Source organism: Polypterus senegalus, chromosome 11 (genome assembly GCF_016835505.1).
Source record: "Polypterus senegalus isolate Bchr_013 chromosome 11, ASM1683550v1, whole genome shotgun sequence".
In the NCBI taxonomy this organism is placed as follows: Eukaryota; Metazoa; Chordata; class Cladistia; order Polypteriformes; family Polypteridae; genus Polypterus; species Polypterus senegalus.
In genome coordinates, this window is record NC_053164.1 from 17,098,407 (window position 1) to 17,124,157 (window position 25,751).

A 25,751-nucleotide genomic window follows, 5' to 3' on the forward strand; every position below is an offset into this window, starting at 1 on the left:
AGGACGACCCAGCCAGCATGAACGACAGAGGTTAGCATGGTCAGGGGTTCCGGATGGAGCGAAGGATCAGCGATCAAGGGACGGATCGCACCCACTGAATGGGAGAGTGGGTACGATTGTGGACGAGTCCGCCCTAGGGATCTGAAGGACTACGAGTGCGAGAAGGAAGACGGGAGGACAACCGACCTCGAGCGGGCTGGCAGATGCCGACAGAGGCAGCCAAGATCGGGGTCGGTAATGTGAGGACCGTGGTGGCTGAAGTCTCCCCTGCTTCACAGGCCTTGGGTGAGCTGGAGAGACTGGGAAGGAGCGGTATGATCCCAATTTCTGCGGCAGGATTTCAGTCTCGTTTCTAGCCTTGGATTTTACCTTTTTTTATGGATTATTTATTTGAACACTTCTGAACACTGTTCTGGACACTGATTTTGTTTGTAACAAAAGCACTTCTGCACTTTGCACCTTTCTCTTTGCTTCATTGGTGTCCTCATTGTCCAGCTCATCCGGTTACATTATCGATGGTGTTGGGTTCAAGAGGCTCCCTGAAAGAGTGATTAGTGCATGGAGCAGAACCCGCACCTAGCTATTAGCTAAACAGACCACCTTGATGGACTGAATGGTTTCCTCCCATTTCACAGATTTCCTGTCCGTCTGTGCACAGGTGTAACATCATCCACAAGAGAGCTGGAAAGTCCGATGAACAAAGACAACCACCACCATGAAAAAGAATGGATGTAAAGGCTAGAATGTCCAATGAACAAACATAAGATGCACAAAGAAGGATGTAAAGGGCTAGCATATCTGGTGAACAGAAGTTGCTAAATGTACAACATGATCGAAACATATGGACTTACCATCTATCATATAGTGTCTTTCTTCCTTATCTATCTAACTATTGAGCCACTTACTTGAAACTCCAACCTTGACAACCTGTAAGAAGTGTCTGGATGAGAAACTGGAGCGGCATAGCTATTAGCTAAATAAAGCAGCATAATAGACTGAATGGTCTCCTCTCATTTGTCAAATTCCTTCCCTTTTTATGTCCAACAGCAAACTCTACTAATGTCCTTCACACTGCCCAAATTCACAGCACTGCAGTGAAGAGCTCACAGCAGGGCTCCCTTTGTCATTCTCATCAAGTGATTGCAGCCCAATTGTAACTGATAAGCAACTGATAAGCATATGCGTGGGCTACGTGAAAGGAGGAACCAGGCATGGAGCCAGAGTTACATCCAAAGCAAACAACTTTTTAGGTTGGCTGTGCCTCCATCCAAAAACACTGACCTGGATCTCCAGCAGAAGCGAGGATCTCCAGAGCTTGTGACATTCCACCAGCAAAGGTGGCGGCCTCCTCTTTGCTCGAGAAGTTAATACCCCATACCTGTCGAGCATCTCTCCACTGATGAAAATTTGGTGTGGCTTGATTGTACTTGAGACCCTTGATGATGGGGCAGTTGATGACCACCTAAAAAGTAAGCACAAAAAGTGTTTTTGGTTACATTGTAAGTACAGCACAACAAGCACAAGAGGGGAAAGAAGAAACCAATTTAGAAACATCAGTGTTTTCCCTAAAAAAAAAAAAATTGGTGGTCTGCATTGGTTGCTGATACGCTTTTATGGAGAGGTGGGCTCCCTCGCTCTTATGAGCAGACACTGATAATACACAAGTTTCAGTTTGCATACAGTTCTGTAAAATGGACGCCAAAATTCATTTTGCAATTCTGAAATGCAAAACTCACTAAAAAGAGTTTTCTGAGGTTTTAAATATTTGGTGGGGAAGAAAATGAGAAATATTGCTCTCTAAACCTTCATTCACACACGCATTTACCTGTTTAATCTGTCACACACCAAATAAAATACATTTTTTAATGTGCCTCACATCAGCGGGGTACCTAAAAGTTCCAAAAGCACTTCCAAAAACTTCCCACTAGAGGGAGATATTACCATCAAACCCCAGCTACTAATAAGGGCTAGCTCCAAATCTTAAAAAATACATAAATAAAACTTTCATTTTCATATAAAATGTCTGGCTCACTATAAAGCTCCGAAGAGCTCAAGATGCAGAAAAGAGTTTCCAGCAAGGCAGACCAAAGCAAACAAAGTCCCAATACAAAGTCAAAAGAACAGAGCACGGGTTCAAAATTCCTGTAAACCTATAAAGTCAAGTCAAGTCAAGCTGGGGGAACATGCACTGGTACAGCGTGTTGCCACACCCACTACACGATGAAGCAACTCAGGATACCATTTCCCCAGGATCCCCAGGCAGACACGCGGTCCAGTCCCACCCTCTGGAAATGACCCTCAATCTACCACAGCCAGGTGTTATGTGGGTGACCCCTTGGCCTGGTCCAGCCACTTGGGTCCCCAACAATGAGGATCTCATGAGCCGGATCACCCTCGGGGAAATGCAACACATGGCCGTAGTGCCGTAACTGAGGTTCCCTTACAATGCAGGTAATGTGCCTCATTCGGGACTCCATGAGCAACACAAAGTCAAACCAACGGTACACAAGGATTCTATGAAGAGACACAGTACTGAAGGAGTCCATTCTTCATCTCAGGTCATTGGATAACGTCCATGTCTCACAGCCATATAGCAAGACAGGAAGCAGCAGGACTCTAAAGACCTGGACCTTCATCCATTGGCATAGATATCAGAAGCTCCACACACCCCTTTCCAGCGACCTCATGACCCCCAAGATCCCCCAATTCGTCTACATAAACACAGCAAAAAAACACATTAACACACACACTGCATAGCACATTCGAAAATGAACTGCCAGGAACTCTGGGAAACCCTGCAGATTTATAGGACAGAGGGCATCTCTTGGCTGTGATTGGCAGGTGGCCCCGCCTCTTGAGGAACCACCCACAAAATGAAAGGAAACATAACAAAGGCAGCTTACATACAGTGCATCCGGAAAGTATTCACAGCACATCACTATTTCCACATTTTGTTATGTTACAGCCTTATTCCAAAATGGATTAAATTCATTTTCTTCCTCAGAATTCTACACACAACACCCCATAATGACAACATGAAAAAAGTTTACTTGAGGTTTTTGCAAATTTATTAAAAAAAAAAAAAAAGGAGAAATCCCATGTACATAAGTATTCACAGCCTTTGCTCAATACTTTGCCGATGCACCTTTGGCAGCAATTACAGCCTCAAGTCTTTTTGAATATGATGCCACAAGCTTGGCACACCTATCCTTGGCCAGTTTTCGTCCATTCCTCTTTGTAGCACCTCTCAAGCTCCATCAGGTTGGATGGGAAGCGTCGGTGCACAGCCATTTTAAGATCTCTCCAGAGATGTTCAATCGGATTCAAGTCTGGGCTCTGGCTGGGCCAGTCAAGGACATTCACAGAGTTGTCCTGAAGCCACTCCTTTGATATCTTGGCTGTGTGCTTAGGGTCGTTGTCCTGCTGAAAGATGAACCGTCGCCCCAGTCTGAGGTCAAGAGCGCTCTGGAGCAGGTTTTCATCCAGGATGTCTCTGTACATTGCTGCAGTCATCTTTCCCTTTATCCTGACTAGTCCCCCAGTTCCTGCCGCTGACAAACATCCCCACAGCATGATGCTGCCACCACCATGCTTCACTGAAGGGATGGTATTAGCCTGGTGATGAGCGGTGCCTGGTTTCCTCCAAACGTGACGCCAGGCATTCACACCAAAGAGTTCAATCTTTGTCTCATCAGACCAGAGTATTTTGTTTCTCATGGTCCGAGAGTCCTTCAGGTGCCTTTTGGCAAACTCCAGATGGGCTGCCATGTGCCTTTTACTAAGGAGTGGCTTCCGTCTGGCCACTCTAAACATACAGGCCTGATTGGTAGATTGCTGCAGAGAGGTGGTTGTCCTTCTGGAACGTTCTCCTCTCTCCACAGAGGACCTCTGGAGCTCTGACAGAGTGACCATCGGGTTCTTGGTCACCCCCCTGACTAAGGCCCTTCTCCCCCAATCGCTCAGTTTAGATGGCCGTCCAGCTCTAGGAAGAGTCCTGGTGGTTTCGAACTTCTTCCACTTATGGAAGATGGAAGCCACTGTGCTCATTGGAACCTTCAAAGCAGCAGACATTTTTCTGTAACCTTCCCCAGATTTGTGCCTCGAGACAATCCTGTCTCGGAGGTCTACAGACAATTCCTTTGACTTCATGCTTGGTTTGTGCTCTGACATGAACTGTCAACTGTGGGACCTTCTATAGACAGGTGTGTGCCTTTCCAAATCATGTCCAATCAACTGAATTTATCACAGGTGGACTCCAATTAAGCTGCAGAAACATCTCAAGGATGATCAGGGGAAACAGGATGCACCAGAGCTCAATTTGGAGCTTCATGGCAAAGGCTGTGAATACTTATTTACATATGATTTCTCAAGTAAACTTTTTTCACATTGTCATTATGGGGTGTTGTGTGTAGAATTCTGAGGAAAAAAATTAATTTAATCCATTTTGGAATATGGCTGTAACATAACAAAATGTGGAAAAAGTGATGCGCTGTGAATACTTTCTGGATGCACTGTACGTGAGCACAAAACCAAAAATAAAGAATCATGTACTTGAACAACATAAATTAAAGAATCAGAAATGACCAAAAGACACACAAAACATGAATTTGAATTTGGAGGAACCCTGGCTGATACGCTGATACATGAAATGTGCAGCAGTTGTGTACCCACCCATCAAGGGGCACAGGCTAACTGGGAATGTTTTTTTTTTTAAATTGCAGCTTATACTTTAAACCTATACATGCCCCTTCAGTAACTGTGGTGGAAATATTAGGAGGACAAACACGGAACAAAAGAAAGTATATACAGAGGGGGCCAAATAAAATGCACACACACTTCACCAAAGGAACAACCTGTATTAAAGGTGTGATATTAAATCAAGGGATGATTTTAAGTCACTTCTGACTTCAACATTTACAACAGCTGCTCAAAATGGTTACCAGATGCTTGAAATTATGGTGAACGGCGTGGAACAATGCTGGCCAAAGAGTCCAGTGAGATTGATGTGCATGCTGATTCAATTTCCTCTTGAAGTGCAGCTGGTTTTCTACGATACGCAACATCCTTTAGGGTCCCCCATAAATAAAAGTCCAATCAGACCACAAGATGGCGCACCACCACCGAGGCTTGAGAGCGTACAGTGGAACCTTGGGTCACGAACGTCTCTGAACACGTACAAATTGGGTTACAACCAAAAAGTTCGCCAAACTTTTGCATCTGTTCACGACCACACACTCGGGTGACGAACAAGCCAGTGTCCCTTCTGGTTCGTACGCGCCGTTGATTTCCGCACATGTTCAGTCTCTCCCTGTACAGTAAATTGTTCTCGGTCAGACGTGCATCGCGCAGAGGGACTTTACCTCAAAACTGTAACCTCCTCTCCACCCAGCTTCCTGCTCACTTCCTTCATGCCAGAACTCGACTCATGCAAGGTTAGTTTTCTTGGTTGTTTAATGGTAAGTTTTTGTATAAATTGAGGATTTTTCAAATGTTCATTTTTTTCCCTGTGCTTAAAACTCGTTTAAAAAAAAAAAAAGGGTCTACAGTGAGCGTTTCGTAAGGCTGTAGTGTGAACTCTTGCAATGTTAGTTTTCTGTGTTCAAAGTTCTCAGTGTTATTCAATGTTTTTATATTTAATTTACTATTACGCTGCGCATTCTATGGTAGAATTAACTATTTTTGTGCTTAAAAATGTTTAAAATATACATATACATATATATACACATATATATATATATATATATATATATACACATATATATACATATATATATATATATATACATATATATACATATATATATATATATATATATATATATATATATATATATATATATATATATATATATATATATATATATATATATATATATATATACATATATATATATATATATATATATATATATATATATATATATATATACATATATATATATATATATATATATATATACACATATATATATATATATATATATATATATATATATATATATATATATATATATATATATATATATATATATATATATATATATATATACACACACACACACATACATACCTACATACACACACACACTATATTATATATACACACACACACAGCTTGTACGGTCTGGAATGGATTAATTGTATTTACATACAATCCTATGGGAGAAATAACTTCGGGTCACAACCAAATCGGGTTGCAATCAGAGTTTTGGAACGAATTACGGTCGTGACCCGAGGTTCCACTGTACCTTGATAAGAGTTTGCCTGGACAATAGTTGGAAGAAAGAGGTGCAGTGGAGTTCACGCTCCACGCTCTCTTGATTTAACACCGCTGGACTTTTACAGGTTTAATACAGGTTTTCCTTTTGTTGAAGTGTCTACAAATGTTTTTTTTCAGTCCCCTGTGTACTTAGCTTACTTTAAAATTAAGATTTTACTCCTAATTGATATTGCAGCGTAATATCTACAAACAGCTAAAGTGAAGCCATTTGAAGCATGTAATTCTTCAGTGGGGTCTTTGATGATTGCACTTCCATCTTCTCAGCAGAGCGTGGAGACATTCTCCATGGCACTAGAGTCAATGTCACATTTGTGCCATTTGTGGCTTAGGCATTTATACCCACACGTTCCACTGAGCAATACAATGTATGGATTGGGGGTCTAATTTAGTGAGCTATTTGAATGTTCTGCTCTCTGATGCTCTGTATGGATGCGGCTCTGTAAGAATGGCGCCAGGCTTTCCAAGACCATTCTGACTTCTCTTTATCACATTGGAAGAAAGCACCTGATCCAACTGCCTGAAAACATTTTTTCTGCTTCCTTTAGTTAGAAATGACGTGTACTACGCTAAACACAGTGCCTTCCATAGTGTTTGGGACAAAGACACATTTTTCCTTGATTTCCCCCACTGCTCCACAATTTTCAGACATTGTGATCAAAGTGCACACTGCAGACTTTCATTTAAAGGGATTTGCAAACACTTTTTCTACACGGTCTCCCCTATTTCATGGCTTCATAATATATGACAGAACACAGCAATGGCAGGTCTAATAAAGGCGTCATATTTAGGACTTGCATGCAATAGACAGGTGCGGAGGGTCTTCGCTGGTGATGCTCCACCAAAAGCCTCTAATCTTCAGCTCCTGTTTGTTTCATCAACAGTCCATTCCAAAAATAAATGTTGTGAGGTCTGCTGAGAGAGTAATTGGCTGTGCCCTTCCACGTGTTGCAGGTCCATATGTATCTAGTGTTACCAAAGGGTCACCACGGACTCCGCTCCCCCAGGCCACCACTTGTTTCAAAAAGTCCCCTCTGGTAAACGCTTTAGGTCAATTAAAACTAAAATTAATAGTTTAGAACCTGTTTAGATGTCTATTAATTTAGCCCGTTTTCGTCACTTGCTCCTGTGTTCTCAGAATATGCACAGTCAGGTCCATAAGTATTTGGACAGTGGCACAATTTCCATAATTTTGGCTCCATACGCCACCACAATGGGTTTGAATGAAGCAATAATGACATGACTGAAGTGTAGGCCTTCAGCATTAATTCAAAGGGTTTAACAGAAATGTTGTATGAGCCGTTTAGGAGTGATTTTTATATACTGTCCCTCCCCATCTTCAGGGGCTTAACATTATTTGGACATTTGACTGACCTGCTGCTCCATAGCCAGGTGTGAGCAGGCCCCTCATTATTCCTTTAACTATTAAGCAGGTAGAAGGTCTGCAGTCGACTCCAGTTGTGGAATTTACAGTTGGAAGCTGTCAATATGAAGTCCAAAGAGGTGTCCATGCAAGTAAAAAGAGGCCATCATTAGGCAGAGAAAACAAAACCATCAGAGAGACAGAAACAGCACGAGTGGTCAAATCAACCATTTGGAGTTTTCTTAAAGAGAAGGAATGAACTGGTGAGCTCCACCAGAAGATCTGGACAGCCACAGAAGGCAACTGTGCTGGATGATTGCTGAATTCTGTCCTTGGTGAAGAAGGACCCCTTCACGACATTTAGCCAAACCAAGAACACAATCTGGGAGGTAGACCTGTCCATGCCAAAGTCTACAATCAAGAGAAGACTTCATTAAAGTAAAGACAGCAGGTTTGCCACAAGGTACTGGTAAACCTCAAGCATTGGAAGGACAGATTAGACTTTGCCAGAAAATATTTTTTAAAAAACCATTCATGGCTCATGATCTGCACCACACCACATCATCTGTGAAACATGGCAGAGGCAGTGTTATGGCATGGGCATGTAGGACAGCCAGAAGGAGTCGGTCACCAGTGTTTATTGATGATATGACTGCTTGTAGAAGTAGCAGGATGAATTCTGAAGTGTTCAGGGTGCTATACTGTCTGCTCGGATTCAAAAAAATGCTGCAAAACTGATAGGACGACACTTCACAGTACAGATGGACGATGAGCCAAAACGTACTGGGACAGCAAACCAACTGCTTTTAAAGCAAAGAGCAGGATATTCGTCAATGGCCAAGTCACACAACTGACCTCAACCCAACTGGACACGCAGTTCACTTGCTGAAGACAAAACTGAAGGCAGAAAGTCCAACAAACAAGAGACGCCTGAAGACAGCGTCAGTAAAGTAGGGCAGAAACCCACCATTTGAGACGGCCGTGGGGTTCAGACTGCAGGTAGTCATTGATGGTAATTGATTTTCAAGCAAGTATTGGAAAATAATCATAAATATAATGATCATGTTAGTCTGTACAAATTCCGAGTCCCTGAAAAAGGGGGGTTCCATGTATAAAGATGGCTGCCATATGATACAATATTTTGTTAAACCTCTTAAATTAAAGCTGTAACTTACACTTGAATCACATCTTGATTGCTTTGTTTCAAACCCACTGGGGTGGCACACAAAGCCAAAATTATGAAGATTGTGTCACTGTCCAAATACTTATGGACCCAACTGTAAGTGTGTGTTTTATAATGCACTATAAACACACGCTTTCACCCACATTTCCATGATAATCGCACTACTCTCTGTTTATAATGCATGATGTTTAACTTTATTTACGTTATTTGTATGGGATGACATGTTATGGAATAAGCAGCTCCAAAGCTACCAAATTCAATTCTTCTACATTAAGGATAAACAAATAAAACGGGATTCTGATTGCTGCTCTCTGTTGCTTAATTCCAGTAACCTCCATGCTTTTGAGTAGATGGTACGTGGACATGCTGATGAATCCATGGCATCCTACTCCACCTGACTTCCTTGCATTTGCCAGCCACCTTGGAACAGTTTAAACATTAGAACACTCTAGACGAGAACAGGCCATTCAGCCCCACAAAGCTCGCAAGTCCTATCCATTTATTTCTTCCAAAAAAACATCAAGTCAAGTTTTGAAAGTCCCTAACGTCTTACTGTCTACCACACTACTTGGTCGCTTATTCCAAGTCTCTATCGTTCTTTGTGTAAAGAAAAACTTCCTAATGTTTGTTGGAAAGTTAAGGGTAAATTTCTAACAATGTCCCCGTGTTTTTGATGAACTCCTTTTAAAATAACTCGATCTACTGGACTAATTCCCTTCATAATTTTAAACACTTCAGTCATGTCACCTCTTAATCTTCTTCTCCTTAAACCTTTCCTCAAACTCACCCCCTGTAGCCCTGGAATCAGCCTAGTCGTCTTCCCTGGTCCTTTTCTAGCGCTGCTATGTCCTCCTCCTCCTCTCATGGGCAGCTTCTACTCCATCCTTCCATCGGGATGGTCAGCTCAATGAGGAGCACTGTTTTGGTGGCCATTGACCATACCAATCTGTATGGCTGCAGGACGGTCTCTTGGGGGACCTGGAGTTGTTGTCATTCCCCCGGTCTCCATCTCCCGTCAGTCATGTGTGTGACGCTGCACATTTTTGCAGTAAGCAGATGCCACCATCTATGTTACAGTAACATGCCGTCACTTGTGACTTAGCAGTAGGAGTTAGGATGCTTCTCGGCAGGACCGAACTAAAATGCTTAAGTGACAAGCCTGGGGACTTCTTTCAGTTAGCGAACGGCTAAACCATCACAGTATCTGGTGGAGATGTTCTTTTAAAAGCCATCCGGTCCCTCTGCTTCTGTTCAAGCAGCCCAAAGTTAAAAGGGTCTCTTTGAATAAGCATGAAACAGATGAGAGGGCCGACGTGCTGAAAACCAACATCAAAGAACTAATCAGCACATCTAACCGCATTTCTGCTGATGCTAAAAGATGCTTATGCTTTGCACATTTCATTTGTATCAAAACTTTTGTTTTTTCTTTTAAGGCAAAATGTTAGGTGCAGTCTACCTTACAAATGTGGCTCGATCTACAGTGACCTCCTAAACGGTTCATCAGCAAGCTGCACTCCTTTGTACTGGAGGGTTACATGGTCGTTAGTCTGCAGTTTTACTTGTAGGTGCGAATCAACACATTGTGTCACTCTCTGGTGACCTCTCATGCCACTCTCTGGTGACTTTGAGACTTCCAGCTTCTTTATCTGAAACACATTTGTCATAGCTTAGTGGAATAGGCAAAAAGGTGACAATGATGAAGACGCTGGAGGATGAAGGTTATGCCTAATATTGCTGGTTTTATTGATGTTAATCCATTCATTATCCAACCTGCTATATCCTAACTACAGGGTCACGGGGGTCTGCTGGAGCCAATCCCAGCCAGCACAGGGCATGAAACAAACCCCAGGCAGGGTGCCAGCCCACCGCAGGGCACACAAACACACACCAGGGACAATTTAGGATCGCCAATGCACCTAAACTGCATGTCTTTGGACTGTGGGAGGAAACCGACGCAGACACGGGGAGAACATGTAAAGTCTGTGCAGGGAGGACCCGGGAAGCGAACCCGGGTCTCATAACTGCGAGGCGGCAGCACTACCCACTGTGCCACCCTTGATGTTAATCAATTTGAAAGTGTTTCATTTTATGACTTACGGGTTTAGTACTTTGCTCTAAATCAGTGGTGTCAAACTCAGGAACCGCAGGGTGGATCTGGTGTCCCATCGAAACGTGCCATCCGTCGAGTGCTGCTGCTTAGGATTACAGTGCACACTCACAACGCAATTACGCCACATTAGTATCGTGCTGCCCTAATTTATAACTGGTTGTTTGATGTTTTGTCTACAGTAAAGAAGTAAGTGCACTCTGTGGATTTGTCAACTTTTTCAACATGTTTGAACATAGTAGTAGGGTGTTTGTACTGTGTTAGTGATTATGGAAGTCCAGCAAAATTACACCTTTTATTTGCTATCTAAAAAGATTACAATATGCAAGCTTTCGGGGCAACTCAGCTCCAGTATTCAGGCAAGATGGAATCAATTATTAATGATTACAAACTGCCTGAAGAAGGGGCCTGAGCTGCCTTTTGCTGGACTTCCATAACTTACTTGAAAAGAAAAACAGCAAACTGTGCCTACAGATAAAGAAAAATTTGCCTTTTCCAAGCATTTATTCAACAAAAATATCATGAGATGTAATGGTGTACAAGGGGAAAAAAGTAAGTACACCCTTGGGCCTCAGAAACTGGTACTGCCGCCTTTAGCAGAAATAGCTGCTTGTAGGTATTTTGAAATACTGCCCACCAGCCTTTGATCAGGGCTGTCTTAACGCATGGGCACACTGGGCAGTTGCCCGGCGGCCCCACGCTAATCTATGTACAGGTATGCTGTGACTTGGTGAGTGGTAGTGTAGGTAGGGAAGGGTTGCCAGACGTCCGTTATATTCGGGACATGTGCCATATTTGATAATTTTGTCCCCTCTCCTGTACTGACCTTTCAGGGATACCCAATGTCCCGCATTTAGTTCATTTTCAAATTCTGTAATAGAAATATATTTTTACTACCTTCTTACAGTATTTAGTTGTAACTTTATTAAGTCACCCATTGCATGACTGCACTCGGGTCCTAATCTGTGATCCTGAGTTGGTTTGTCATGTGGAGGGTGTGGCAGTGCGCTGTATCAGCGTGTGCTCCTAACCTCTCTCTCACAACTTAAGACTCAGGCCCCTTAATAATTCATTTTTTTCCTTAATTAGCAACTAAACAACATTAAGACACAAAATGAACCAACACAAACAACAACTTGCGTCCATCACACAATAACTAAAAATAAAGGTGAAGGCCTCGGTAATGTCAATCTGCTCAGGTCCACAAAACATTTTGACAGCGCTTTTCAAAAAGAAAATCCACAGTTTTGGAAATGTCTGCCATGGTAGAATGAACGAGCGCCATGGCATTAAATAAATAATGGGTTTAATCAGCAACGAGAATTGGCTTCAAGTTAAGAAACTGAATGAAGTGAAGTTGGTCGAAGTTTGAGGCCCCAACTTAGTCGGTCATCTGTTGGCTCACTTCAGATCAAATTTATGTTTAGGTGCCGTTTAAGGAAAAAAGAATCAATTCAGCGGTCAAAGTCAATTAAAAGAAAGGGAAATAGTGGACAGGTTGACAGACGAGATTAGACAGGAGTCCCCGTGGACTATGGTGTTTGCTGATGACATTGTGATCTGTAGCGAGAGTAGGGAGCAGTTTGAGGAGACCCTGGAGAGGTGGAGATCTGCTCTAGAGAGGAGAGGAATGAAGGTCAGTAGGACCACCAAGACAGAATACATGTGCGTGAATGAGAGGGAGGTCAGTGGAATGGTGAGGATGAGGGAGTAGAGTTGGTGAAGGTGGATGAGTTTAAATACTTGGGATCAACAGTACAGAGTAACAGAGTGTGGAAGAGAAGTGAAGAAGAGAGTGCAGGCAGGGTGGAATGGGTGGAGAAGAGTGTCAGGAGTGATTTGTGGCAGACGGATATCAGAGTGAAAGGGAAGGTCTACAGGATGGTAGTGAGACCAGCTGTGTTATATAGGTTGGAGATGGTGGCACTGACCAGAAAGCAGGAGACCGAGCTGGAGGTGGCAGAGATAGATAGATAGATAGATACTTTATTAATCCCAAGGGGAAATTCACATAATCCAGCAGCAGTATACTGATACAAAAAAAAATATTAAATTAAATAGTAATAAAAATGAAAAATGAAAAAAAATAAAAAAGCAGACAATAACTTGAGTAATGTTAGCATTTACTCCCCCGGGTGAAATTGAAGAGTCGCATAGTGTGGGGGAGGAACGATGTTAAAGATGCTAAGATTTGCATTGGGTGTGAGGAGGATGGACAGGATTAGAAATGAGGACATCAGAGGGTCAACTCAAGTTGGACGGTTGGAAGACAAAGTCAGAGAGGTGAGATTGCGTTGGTTTGGACATGTGCAGAGGAGAGATGCTGGGAATATTGGGAGGAGGATGCTAAGGATAGAGCTGCCAGGGAAGAGGAAAAGAGGACGGCCTAAGTGAAGGTTTATGGATGTGGTGAGAGAGGACATGCAGGTGATGGGAGCGACAGAGCAAGATGGGGAGGACAGGAAGATATGGAAAAAGATGATCCGCTGTGGTGACCCCTAATGGGAGCAGCCGAAAGAAGACGACGACGTGTATCTCTCTATTATAAAAAAGAAAATCTTGGAAGGAGACGAGACTGATTGTCTCAAAGACATTTTCACGTCCCGCAAGATGATAAGAGCTTATGCAAAGAGATTTGGAAAAGTCCTGCATGGTTATGTCAGAAACATTTCTTGTAGAAAGAAAGAAACGATATTCACTCACGGGCAGTTATACGTTGCGTTGTCACGATGCAAGTCCAAACACGGAATCAAAATTCACATGCGATATTGGCGAAAAGGTAAAAGCAAAAAGAGATTGAATATATGGACATAGGTGATATGACAGAAGTGCGCTGCGTGAGATGCAGATCACGTGGCACAGCAGCAGCAGCTGATCGAGCAAAGAGGAGGTTAAAAAACAACTGTGTGTGAGGGGGTGTCAGCGGAGCGTCTGCATCTCCTTGGGGTGCGTTCAGCCCCCTTCTTCACAACACCAGCAGGCAGAGATGCGAAGTTGTTGGCATGTAGCGCAGGCGGGGCTGTGGTCAAGCAAAGCGAGCAGGGGGTGAAGTCACATGACTTTATATTCAGTGTCCTTTACTGTAGGGTCACTTAAAGAAAACAAAAAAGAAAGAGCTTCACAAAGGGTGTCTGTGAGCGCCATCCCTGAAGGGCACCACTTGGAGGTCACAGACACGTGTGTGACTTCATAGTGCCGCGTCATGAAATTCGGCTAACGACCTGGCAGCCACCGCACATTTGAAAAATCTGGGAGGCGGGCTGGCAGAGAAGCCAACTTGCTGACACTCGCCGCCATCAGCAGCAGCCTGCCAGAAGTGAACGCTGTCAGCAGACACTCGGTGCGCTTTGTGCTGACTGGCAAAGCAGGCTCTTTGCGGCCGGCATCAACATCGAGCAATCGCGCTGCTGTGAAGTCCTCAGCTCGGTGGGAGGTGTGATCACACTTTCTCTTGTTAAGCAGGAAGAGAGTAACCCGAACGGAAAAAGAAAACTGAAGTGCACGCTGCATTTTGGATGCTGACTCGAGGTGGGTGTGCGAGACATGAATGAATCAAATAGGCCTGCCACTTTCAAAACGGATTAATCCAATCCAGGGGTCACAGGGTGGAAAAAGTCATCCGTCTCCTAACATGCAGTGAACTCAAAAAAGTATTCAGACCCCTTCACTTTCTGCATAATTTATCATGTTGTACATTTAATGTTAAATGGCTAAATCTGCCCATAATAAATCTACACTCTGAAACCCATAATGTACAAAGTGCTTATAGAAAAAGTATGCACATTTATTAAAAATCTACAAATGAAATCTCTTATTCCTAGAAGTACTCAGACCTTTTGCTGTGGCACTCCCAACTTGTGGTCATCTGCCTCCCATCTGCTTTAATTCTCTCCTTGAGATGTTTCTAGAACTTTATTGGCGGCAAGCTGAACTAACATGATATAATTTAAAAAAGGCAGACGCCTGTGTAGAGAAGACCCACAATTCACACTGCATTTCATGACAAAAACCAAGCCGTGAAGTCCAAGAAACTCTCTACAGACCTCTGCGATCAAATGATGGTGAGGCAGAGATCGGGGACAAGGGGATAAAACCATTTCTAGTGCTTTGAGGGTTTCCAAGTGTACAGTGTCCTCAATCATTAAGAAATAGAAGAACTCTGGAACCACCAGGACCCCTACTAGAGTTCATTTGGCCAGGCTGAGTAACTAAGTAAGAAGGGCATGCCTTGGTCAGGGAGGTAACCAACAACTCAATAGTCACTCTAACAGAGCTTCAGAAAATCCTCTGCTGAGATGGGAGAATCCATTTAAGGGGCAACCATCTCAGCAGCACTCCATCAATCAGGTGTTTGTTGTAGGATGAATACATGGAAGCCACTCTTTAGGTATGAAGCAGTTGAAAGGACTCTTGAGAGCATGAGGAAAAGGATTTTCTGGTCTAATTATACCAAAACTGAACTCTGCAGACAGAGCTTCCAACATTCTGTCTGGTGAGGACCGGTCACTGCTCATCACCTGCCTACTGCCATCCCTACGGTGAAGCATGGAGGTGGCAGCATCAAGCTATGGGGGTGTTTCTCAGTGGCAAGCACAGGCAGTCTGGTCAGAATTGATAGAAGGATTACTGCAGTCTTGAGAGGTCCTTGAAGAAAGCCTGCTCCATATTTGGGAGACGGTCTAATGTTCAGCATGACAAAGACCTGCAATATACATCACAGACAACACTGGAGTGGTCCGGAGACAAGTCTCCAAGTGTCCTTGAGTGGTCTAGCTAAAGCCCAGACTCAATTCCCATAGAACATCTGGCAAGAGACTGGAAGGTGGCAGTTTATAGACACTTTCCATCCCATCTTAAGTGAAGAAGTCCGGGATTGGTGTCCCCCTAGCCAAAAGAATCGGGGTAACCCTGACACCAGTTTGGAGATGCTACTGATTGGCCAGAAGGAAATCCAGTAGATCATTATATGTAGAGAATCCAGTGGATTTCTGACTTGCATGAGCTACCCAACATGCAACACATCAGCACCAACTGCTATCATCAGCAGTGAGTAGAATTACATTAGGTAAGGAGGAGGTGGAGAGAGAGAGAGATGAGGAAAAGAAAATAAGACAATGTGCTATGTGCTTTGTACGGTGCTTGCTGATGGGAAACGTTTCCCACAGAATAAAAAACTTCTGTGCTGTGGAAAACTTGTGCCTGTGGCTGTCTCTGCCAGGTGTTCAGGAGCAGGAGTGCCCACTTCAGGCCAAAAAACATTAGAACAATCTGGACAATAACCAACCAACAAAGCTCAGCAGCCCCATTGTCTAAACTCTTCTAAAAAAATATATATATATATATATATATATATATATATATATATATATATATATATATATATATATATATAAAATCGAGTTTTGAAAGTTTCTAAAGTCTACCACACTACCTCATCACTTACTGTCTGTGGTTCTCTGTGTCAAGAAAAACTTCCTAATGTTTGTGTGAAATTTACCCTTCACAAGTTTCCAACTGTGTCCACATGTTCTTGATGACCTCATTTTAAAGTCAGAGTCTCGATCCATTGGACTAATTCACTTCATAATTTTAAACACTTCTGTCAGGTCTCCTCTTCTTCTCCTTAAGGCTCAGCTCTTTTAAATCTTTCCTCCTAACTCATCCCCTGTAGCCCTGAATCAGCCTAGTCGCTCTTCTCTGGACCTTCTCTAGTGCTGTTATGCCCTTTTTGTGGCCTTGAGACCAAACCTGCACCCAGTACTCCAGATGAGGCCTCGCCAGTGAGTTATAAAGGTGAGCAGAACTTTTTCTCAAACTTCTAATTTTCTGAGATACTGAATGTTGGGTTTTCATTAGCTATAAGCCATAATCAGCAAAATGAGAAGAAATAAATGCTTGAAATATATCACTGTGTGTGATGAATCTATATAAGAGTTTCACTTTTTGAATTGAATTCCTGAAATCAATTGACTTTTCGATGATATTCTAATTTATTGAGATGCACCTGTATGGTCACGTGCACAGAGCACCCTGAAATTCTTCCTTGCATAACATCACTGGCACTGAAAGCTTTGACAGCCTCATGTTGGAAATCTGCACACTGGCAGTGTTTGGAGTTCCTGTCTTCTGAGCTGAACCTTTCGTGAGCTCACTGCGGTTTGGACCAACGGGTGTTCTGGCTGAAGCACTGAAAAATGGCTGTCCAGCTGGCCGGTGGTCAGTGCTGCTACCCTAACATTTCTTCTGCTCTCTCCCGAGCGTCATGTGCCTCCTCTTCCTCTGATGGACACGGCCATCCCATTACTTCTTCCATTTAATTTCTCATAATGCAGACTTTGGGTCGGAGGTGGACTGCTCATCCATTTACGGTTTTGATTATTTGCTTAAACTCATCCGACTTGTTTGGTATTTAGTCCAGCATTTTATCTTAAACATTTTATCATAACAGGAAATCAGGCAATGCAATGTGCAAAAATAACAAATTTGTTAAAGCATTCTTTTACCGCGATGGACCGGCATTCCATCCATGATCATTTCCGGCCGCACCGCAGACCTCCAGCTCCCCACGACCCTAAAACTGTATTAGGCTTGTTCTCTAAATGGGAGGACATCTTTCATTTTCCAAGAGCGGCATAAACAAACACCACTTTCCATTAGCAGAGAGCTTTGGCTTTTAATTAAGAAATAAACATACACTCTGCAGCCACTGTGGCCACCCAGATGGACAGTCTTAACTTATGAACCCCTCGACAGAACTGGGAGCTGCGGAAATGTGAAAACTGCACAGCCAATCAATTAAAATAATAAAATGAACGACCTTCTGTGGAGACACGGAGAATACGCCTTTAGTAAGGTAAGCAAGAAGGGCAATAAGTTTGCATTGAAGATGCCTGACATCAGAAATTGGTGTAAATGAGCATTTGTAAATATTTCCTGGTGCTGTTGATCCACCACCACACGCAGCAGGAGGTCATTACTTATCCTTCTTCCTCTTTGTCTTTTCCCACTTCTGTGTGATGTCGATGTGTTTGATCAACCTTCTCCACGCAGCTCAGTCCTGCATTTCCTCGCCAGTCAAGCCCTTTGCCTTCAGATCTTCTTTTACTTTATTCATCCACCTCCACTTTTTCTCTACCCCTGGTACTTCCATTCCCATCACTCTTTTGCCCACTTCTTCATTGTCTCTCCTCATCACACGTCCATACTACTTACTTTCCTGTACTTTTAGATTTCTCTCCCATTTCTGTTGAACCTCTGATCGTCTCATTTCTTATTCTGTCCTTTTTTGTAACTCCACACATCCATCTCAACATTCCCAGTTCTGCCACATTCTAACAGCGTCTCCTGCACTCCCTTTAACTCTCCGTAAATTGTTGCTGGACTTAACCATGGTCTTAAAAATCTGACCTTTAACCTTAATTCGAATTTTGCTGCAGCAGCGCAGTTATCAATTTCTTTTGCTACTTCAATGACTTAATTTGAAACCAGCTTCATATTTTCTTCTGATCGAACGCTCCATCATAGATAAGGGATGCTCTTATGATAAAGGTGTATGAGGGTGTGAGATACAAAAAACACAAATCAGTGCAAACGTCACTTCGGAATAGTTCAGGTATTACCATATGGTCATGTAGGCTCAATACATAGAAAAAAAAAGGCAGTGTGCTCCATGGCTACTCTCACAGGTGGGCTTTAGCATATCAAATCTCTTAGACCAATAGCGTGAGTTTTCCGCATTCGACTTATACAACCATCATTATAAAATACCAGAAATTATACTGTAAAAGCAAGTCACGACTTATCCGCTGGAGAATTTATCCATGAGCATATACGGTAATTCTTTTCAATTTCTCCTTTACTTACTCCCTCTTTATTCTTGGTACTCGCTGTATATAATATTTGGGACTCCATCCCCACATGCCAGCCTGATTTTGGACCACATTCAACCATTCGAACATTCACAAAACATGTCCAATTTTCATGGGATTACACAATTCCTTCCCAGATTATCCTGCAATGCACGGTACGTCATGCCCAATTTAACCTCCACAATGTAGTCAGAGCTAAACCAATATTATTACTTTGCTTATTTGGTGGACGCCTTTATCCAAGGTGAATTACAACATTTGAAACACAACTTTTATTTTGTTTTTTGTCAATTGGAACACAGGCTGGTGAAGTGACTTACTCAATGTCACACTTGGTGTCAGCAGTGGGATTTGAGCCATAATCCAAAATCCAAAGGCCCACTGTCTGCCTAAATTATTATCAATGCTTGACATTTATGACTCCAAATCCTGTAGTATGAGGTGGCACTAGTTTTTTGTTATATTCAATGCATCTTGATGTCATATGTGAAGGAGTGATAGCCTATGAGGGACAAATGGAAGAACTCGTACGAGAAGGGAGAAAACTGATTTGGATCCCATCTTCCCAGCATGGCTTCATCTACAGTTTTTTCTTTTCGACTTTTCACCAAAACCTAATGCACAAACTATCTTAATAAGTTAAACTTTTCTGCCCTCCTCCATTTTGTTTGTTTAGAAGTGACATTTTTGTTTGTGAGAAATTATGCTGGACGCCAGGTTTGGAGACTCAGCAATCTGCAAATCGTTAGTGTAAAATGGACTGCTCTGCATGCTTCAATAACTGAAAACAGATAAGAGGACAAACATTTTCAGGGTGTAGGTGTGGAATTTCCCTACATTTTCAAAATCAAGACTTGTACTCTGTGCCAAGCATTCATTTATTTTCCTACATTATATAGAAAGTATTCAGGCCCCTTTCTGTGCACTTCATTGTGTTGTAGATTTCATTTTAAATGGACACATTTTCTCTTGCTGCCCATCAATCTACACTTGATAAATCATAATGACACAGTGACAACATATTTTCAGAAAAATTTACATCTCTCTATTACAAAATAAAATCTTGAGACGAGACTATTGCCAAGAGACTTTTTCAAGTCCCGCCCTCCTCTCAACCGTTTCAGGTTTAACGGCCCAAGCCCACGGTCCTCTAACGTCTCATTCGTGTGAATGATTCTGTCAGACACAGTTCCTGAGCTCTCCACTCTTATAAATTTTCAAGTTTTCATCACTTTTAAGTTCCCAATAAAAGAAGACGTATTATGTCCAAATCTTATTGAAGGATTTCATCCCGAAGAGTTATCAACAGACGAAATGAGTAGACGAGCAATCCTAGCACAGAGAAACAATGAAGTCAAACGAATTAACGCGAAAATTGTCGATCAATTACACGGCAAATTGGTTAAATGCGCATCAACAGGCTATGCTGAGACAGTTGGTGGTGATCGTGTGGAAGATGAAAACATCGACTTCCAATATCACGAAGAATATCTACAGCCGTTAACACTGTCCATTCTTCCACCGCACTAATTACTGTTGAAAGAAGGATGTATCATAATGTTATTGCATAATTTATGTCTGAGTGATGGGCTATGCAATAGGATAAGATCAGTTGTATTCAAAATTTGTCAAACAATTCTAACATGTAAAATCTGAACAGGCGACAAGAAAGGTAATGTAGTACATCTTCCGTGGATAACACCAAAGGAGATCTTGATATGCCATTCATATTAAAACGTTTACAGCTTGCCGTTAGAATAGCTTTTGCTATGACAATTAACAAATCACAGGGCCAAACAGTCAAAAAAGTTGGTTTATTTATTAAAGAAAAAGAAATGATATTCACTCACAGGCAGTTATACGTTGTGTTGTTCACAATGTAAGTCCAACATGGAATCAAAATTCAATGCGATATTGACGAAAAGTTAATTCCAAATATTGTTTTCACTGAAGTTTTACAGTAAAAGTGTAAGTTTAAAAAGTATTTGCGTGTTAATTTCAAAGCCAAACAGAACAAAATCGTATAACGCAACGAATACCTCTAACACAACATGAAACAATTTTCTCTCAATTTATTAAATTTTGCTATTTTTTATATGGTTAATTACTTGCTGTAATGTAAAACAGTTAGTTCCATTATGCATATACTGTATGTAACAATTCTCATGAAAATAACATCCATCCATCCATCCATTATTCAACCCGCTATATCCTAACTACAGGGTCACGGGGATTAAACTGTACATCCGCTTCTCCATATGCGAGCTGCAGAGCCACGAAGTGCCTAGCGCGTAGCACCCACCTGGGGGTTGGCAAGCAAAGCGAGTAGGGGGCAGAGCCTCCTAATCTCTCTATTATAAAAAAAAAAAAAAATCTTGGGATGGAGACTAGGGAGACGAGACGTGATCTTCTCAGAAGACAATCTGATGTCCCGCAAGAGACACTTTAACGTCACACGAGACAAGGCAGTGAGACAAAATTTTAAACCAGTTCACGGACATCTAACCTAGCAGTTGTTGGAATGCTTTTGGCAGACAGACATGTGCTCCCAGCTCTTAAAACAACGACAAGCAGAACACGCAGCTCGCCAGCAGTAGCAAGCCAGCAGATGACCCGAACGCATCTCCTTAGGGTGTGGTCATAACCCCCACCCCCCTTTACAAAGCGAGCAGCAGAGATGCAAAGTGGCAAAAGGACGGCTGCTGTACAGGCTTTTAAACGATCGATGCAAAGTGCGACAAGCAGAAAATTCAGCATGCCAGCAGCAGCAAGCCAGCAGATGATCCAAATGCTTCTCCTTAGTGTGTGTTCAGCTCAAAAAACGCAAACTGAGTTATACGTCCTGCGAGAAAGAGATTAACCACACCCGGGGCCAGAAATAAAGGACGAGTATTGTTTTTTCCAAAAGTTTTAAAGTAAAAGTGAAAATAATGCATATGTAACAATTTCCATGAAAATAACAATCTCTTTAAATTGTATATCTGGTAAACCAAACCCAGGGGAGGGCGAGAGAAGCGAGCAGGGGGAGGAGGCCCCTAGTATTTATTAAAAATCAAAAACTGAAATCTTTGATTCAAGTAATTATTCAGAAGATTTGCTGTGGCAGTCCAGATTGTGCTCCGGTGCCTTTTGTTTGCTTTACTTATCCTTGAGATGTTTCTAGAACTTGATTGGAGTCCACCTGTGCCAAACCGAATTGATCGATCCCACAATTCATACTGCATGTCAGGACACAAACCAAGCTGTGAAGACTCCACAGACCTCCACAATCAAATTGTACTGAGGCACCGGATCAGGACAAGGGGGTAAAATCATTTCTAAAGCTACAAGTGTTCCCAGAAGCACAGCGGCCGCAATAATTTTGAAATGGAAGACGTTTGGAACCACCAGGACTCTTACTAGAATTGGCCGTCCGGCCAAACTGAGTAACTGGGGAAGAAGGGCCTCTATCAGGGAGACAGCACAGAACCCAATGGTCACTCTGACAGAGCTTCAGAAGTCATCTGCTGAGATGGGAGAACCTGGAGAAAGGACGACCATCTCTGAAGCACTCCATCATTCAGGAATTTATGGTAGGCAGGCTAGAAAGAAGCCACTCCTGGGTAAAAGGAATATGACAGGATAAACAACTCTAAGAGCATGAAGAAAAGTCTCTGGTCTGATGATACAAAAATTTAACTATGTGGTGTAGACCATGCACTGCTCCTCACCTGAGTACTAACAGCTCTATGATGAAGCAAGGCGGTGGCAGCATTATGTTATGGTGTTTCTCAATGGCACATGCAGAGAGGCAGATCAGTACTGAGGGAAGAATGAGCACAGCCAGAGAGGTCCATGAAGAAAACCTGCTCCAGAGTACATGTGACCTCAAACTGAGGTGGCAGTTCACCTATCAAGCATGACAATGACCCAAAGCACACAGTCAACACAATGCTGGAGTGGCTTCAGGACAAGTCTCTTGGCGTCCTTGAGTGTCCCAGCCAAATCCCAGACTTAAACCCCACTGAACATGTGTGGAGATGCTTCCCATTCAATCTAAAAGGAGCTTGAGAGGATCCGATAGGAAGAATGGGATACACTGACCAAATTCAGGGGGTGTAAACCTTGTAGAGACTTCCGCCAAGAGGACTTGAATCTGTAATCGCTGCCAAAGAGGCTTCTACAAGATGCTGAATACTTGTTTGAATACGAGATTTCAGTTTTTGACTTATAATACACTGCTCACAAAAATTAAAGGAACACTTTAAAGAAACACATTAGATACATCAGATCTCAATATGAAGTTGGATATCTATACAAATAACGACAGGGCAATGTCTTAGGAACAAAAGGATGCCAAGTCTTTAATGGAAATAAAAGTTTTCTGCCTACAGAGGGCTCAATTGTGTAGACACCCTAAAATCAGAGTGAAATGAAGATGTGGCAGGCTAGTCCATTTTTCAAAACTTAATTTCGCTACTCAAAATGCTTTTCAGTATCTTGTGTGGCCCCCACGAGCTTGTATGCATGCTTGACAACGTCGGGGCATGCTCCTAATGAGACGACGGATGGTGTCTTGTGGCATTTCCTCCCAGATCTGTATGAGGGCATCCCTGAGCTGTTGTACAGTCTGAGGAGCAACCTGGCGCGCTAATGGACCGAAACATAATGTCCCACAGATGTTCTATTGGGTTTAAGTCAGGAGATCGTGAAGGCCATTCAATTGTTTCAATTCTTTCATCCTCCAGGTACTGCCTGCATACTCTTGCCACATGAGGCCGGGCATTGTCGTGCATTAGGAGGAAACCAGGACCTACTGCACCAGTGTAGGGTCTGACAATGGGTTCAAGGATTTCATCTTGATACCTTATGGCAGTCAGAGCACCATTTCCTACGCAGTAGATGTCTGTGCGTCCCTCCATGAATATGCCTCCCCAGACCATCACTGACCCACCACCAAACCTGTCATGTTGAGCGCGTTGCAGGCAGCATATCGTTTTCCTTGTCTTCTCCAGACTCTTCACGTCTATCACAGCTGCTCAGGGTGAACCTGCTCTCGTCTGTAAAAAGTACAGGGCGCCAGTGGCGGACTTGCCAATTCTGGTGTTCTTGAGCAAATGCCAGTCGAGCTCCACGGTGCTGGGCAGTGAGCACAGGGCCCACTACAGGACGTCGGGCCCTCAGGCCATCTTCATGAAGTCTGTTCCTGATTGTTTGGGTAGAGACATTCACACCAGTGGCCCTCTGGAGGTCATTCTGTAGGGCACGAGCAGTGCTCAGCCTGTTCCGCCTTGCACAAAGGAGCAGGTATCGGTCCTGCTGATGGGTTGAGGACCTTCTACGGCCCTGACCAGCTCTCCGAGAATAACAGCCAGTCTCCTGAAATCTCCTCCATGTTCTGGAGATTGTGCTGGGAGACACATTAAACCTTCTTGCTGCAGCACGTGTGGATGTGCCATCCTGGAGAAGTTGGACAACCTGTGCAACTTGTGTAGGGTTAAGGAATCGCCTCATACTGCCAGCAGAGATAATTACTCAAGCCAAAACTAGCACGAGTGGAAAACCAGCCAAAAAAGATCAAGAGGGAGAAACTTGAAATGACCTCCACATGTAAAACCAGTCCTGTTTTGAGGGTTTTCTAATTGTTGCCACTTTAGTGCACCTGTCGTTAAGTCCATGAACACCAATATAGCTGAAAGTGATTAACAATGACCTCAGCTGCTTAACCAACCAGAACATTATCAGACAGGTTTAATTGATTTCATGCCAGGCCCAATAAAAAAGTGTTCCTTTAATTTTTGTGAGCAGTGTATATTTACAAGCTGTTCTGAAATCATGTTTTCTCTTTGTTATTATGGGAGACGGAGTTTAGACTGATGGGCAAAAATGTCAAATTCATCTATTAAAAATCAATCAGCAACACAGTAAAGTGCACAGAAAGTAAAAAAAAAACACTTCCTGAATTCACCATATGTTCAAATAACAGCTCAGATGAGATCCCCCTACACTGCTAGTGCTGACAATAGCTTCATCACAATAAAGGACAAGCTGAAAAAAATTGCATTTGTCCTCAATGGTACCCCAGCTGGCAAACAGGGCACAGCTCATTTTGGTTTCATCTGCATGGCTGTCAGAATGCATTTTAAAGCCAAACCTCACATTCAAAACTCCTTCTTGACTGTCTGCACCGATAATTCAGCGTCAAAGCGGACATGCAAAGGGAAAAGTTCTTTTCTTCCTCTTTCAAATTGGGAAGTCAGACTTGCTGATTGCGCTCGCTAGACTCTGTCAACGTACACAAGTGAATAATTGCTGAGCCTGTCAAATTTAGGGACTCCGACACACCCATTTTTCTGACTGCCAATAGCATTCTGCCTGATGGAGCCACTTGCGCATAATGCAAACATATAATACAAATGCCCGCACTGCCAAAAGTACCAATACGTGGTTTAATGACCATGGTATCATTGTGCTTGATTGGGCAGCAAACTTGCCTGACCTAAACCCCCCGGAGAATCTATGGGGTATTGTCAAGAGGAAGATGAGAGACACCAGACCCAACAATCCAGATGAGCTGAAGGCGACTATCAAAGCATCCTGGCCTTCCATAACACCTCAGCAGTGCCACATGCTGATCGCCTCCATGCCACGCCGCACTGATGCAGTAATTCATGCAGAAGGAGCCCTGACCGAGTATTGAGCGCGTACATTGGACATACTTTTAAGTAGGCCAACATTTCTGTATTAAAAAGTAATTTTTCTTATTGGTCTTATGCAATATTCTAATTTACTGAGATACTGAATTCATTTTTATTTTCATTAATAATCAGCAAAATGATAAGAAATAAACGCTTGAAATATATTACTCTGTGTGTAATGGATCTATTGGGTTCACTGACAAAAGCGCGATAGACATATGCGCCCCGACAAAACCGCAACGGACAAATAAGCGGCAACAAACCCGCTAACTGGTT

At 42.7% G+C, this 25,751-nt stretch overlaps 1 protein-coding gene across 2 annotated transcripts in view; it reads right to left on the bottom strand.

Annotated features, from left to right (window-relative positions):
• vaspb (vasodilator stimulated phosphoprotein b) overlaps positions 1 to 25,751 on the bottom strand; it is a 181,782-nt gene that overhangs the window by 52,489 nt on the left and 103,542 nt on the right. For both annotated transcript variants that reach the window (XM_039768099.1, XM_039768098.1), the window contains exon 3: positions 1,282 to 1,462. In XM_039768099.1, coding sequence (XP_039624033.1) covers positions 1,282 to 1,462 — 181 coding nt within the window. The remainder of the gene's footprint in view (positions 1 to 1,281; positions 1,463 to 25,751) is intronic.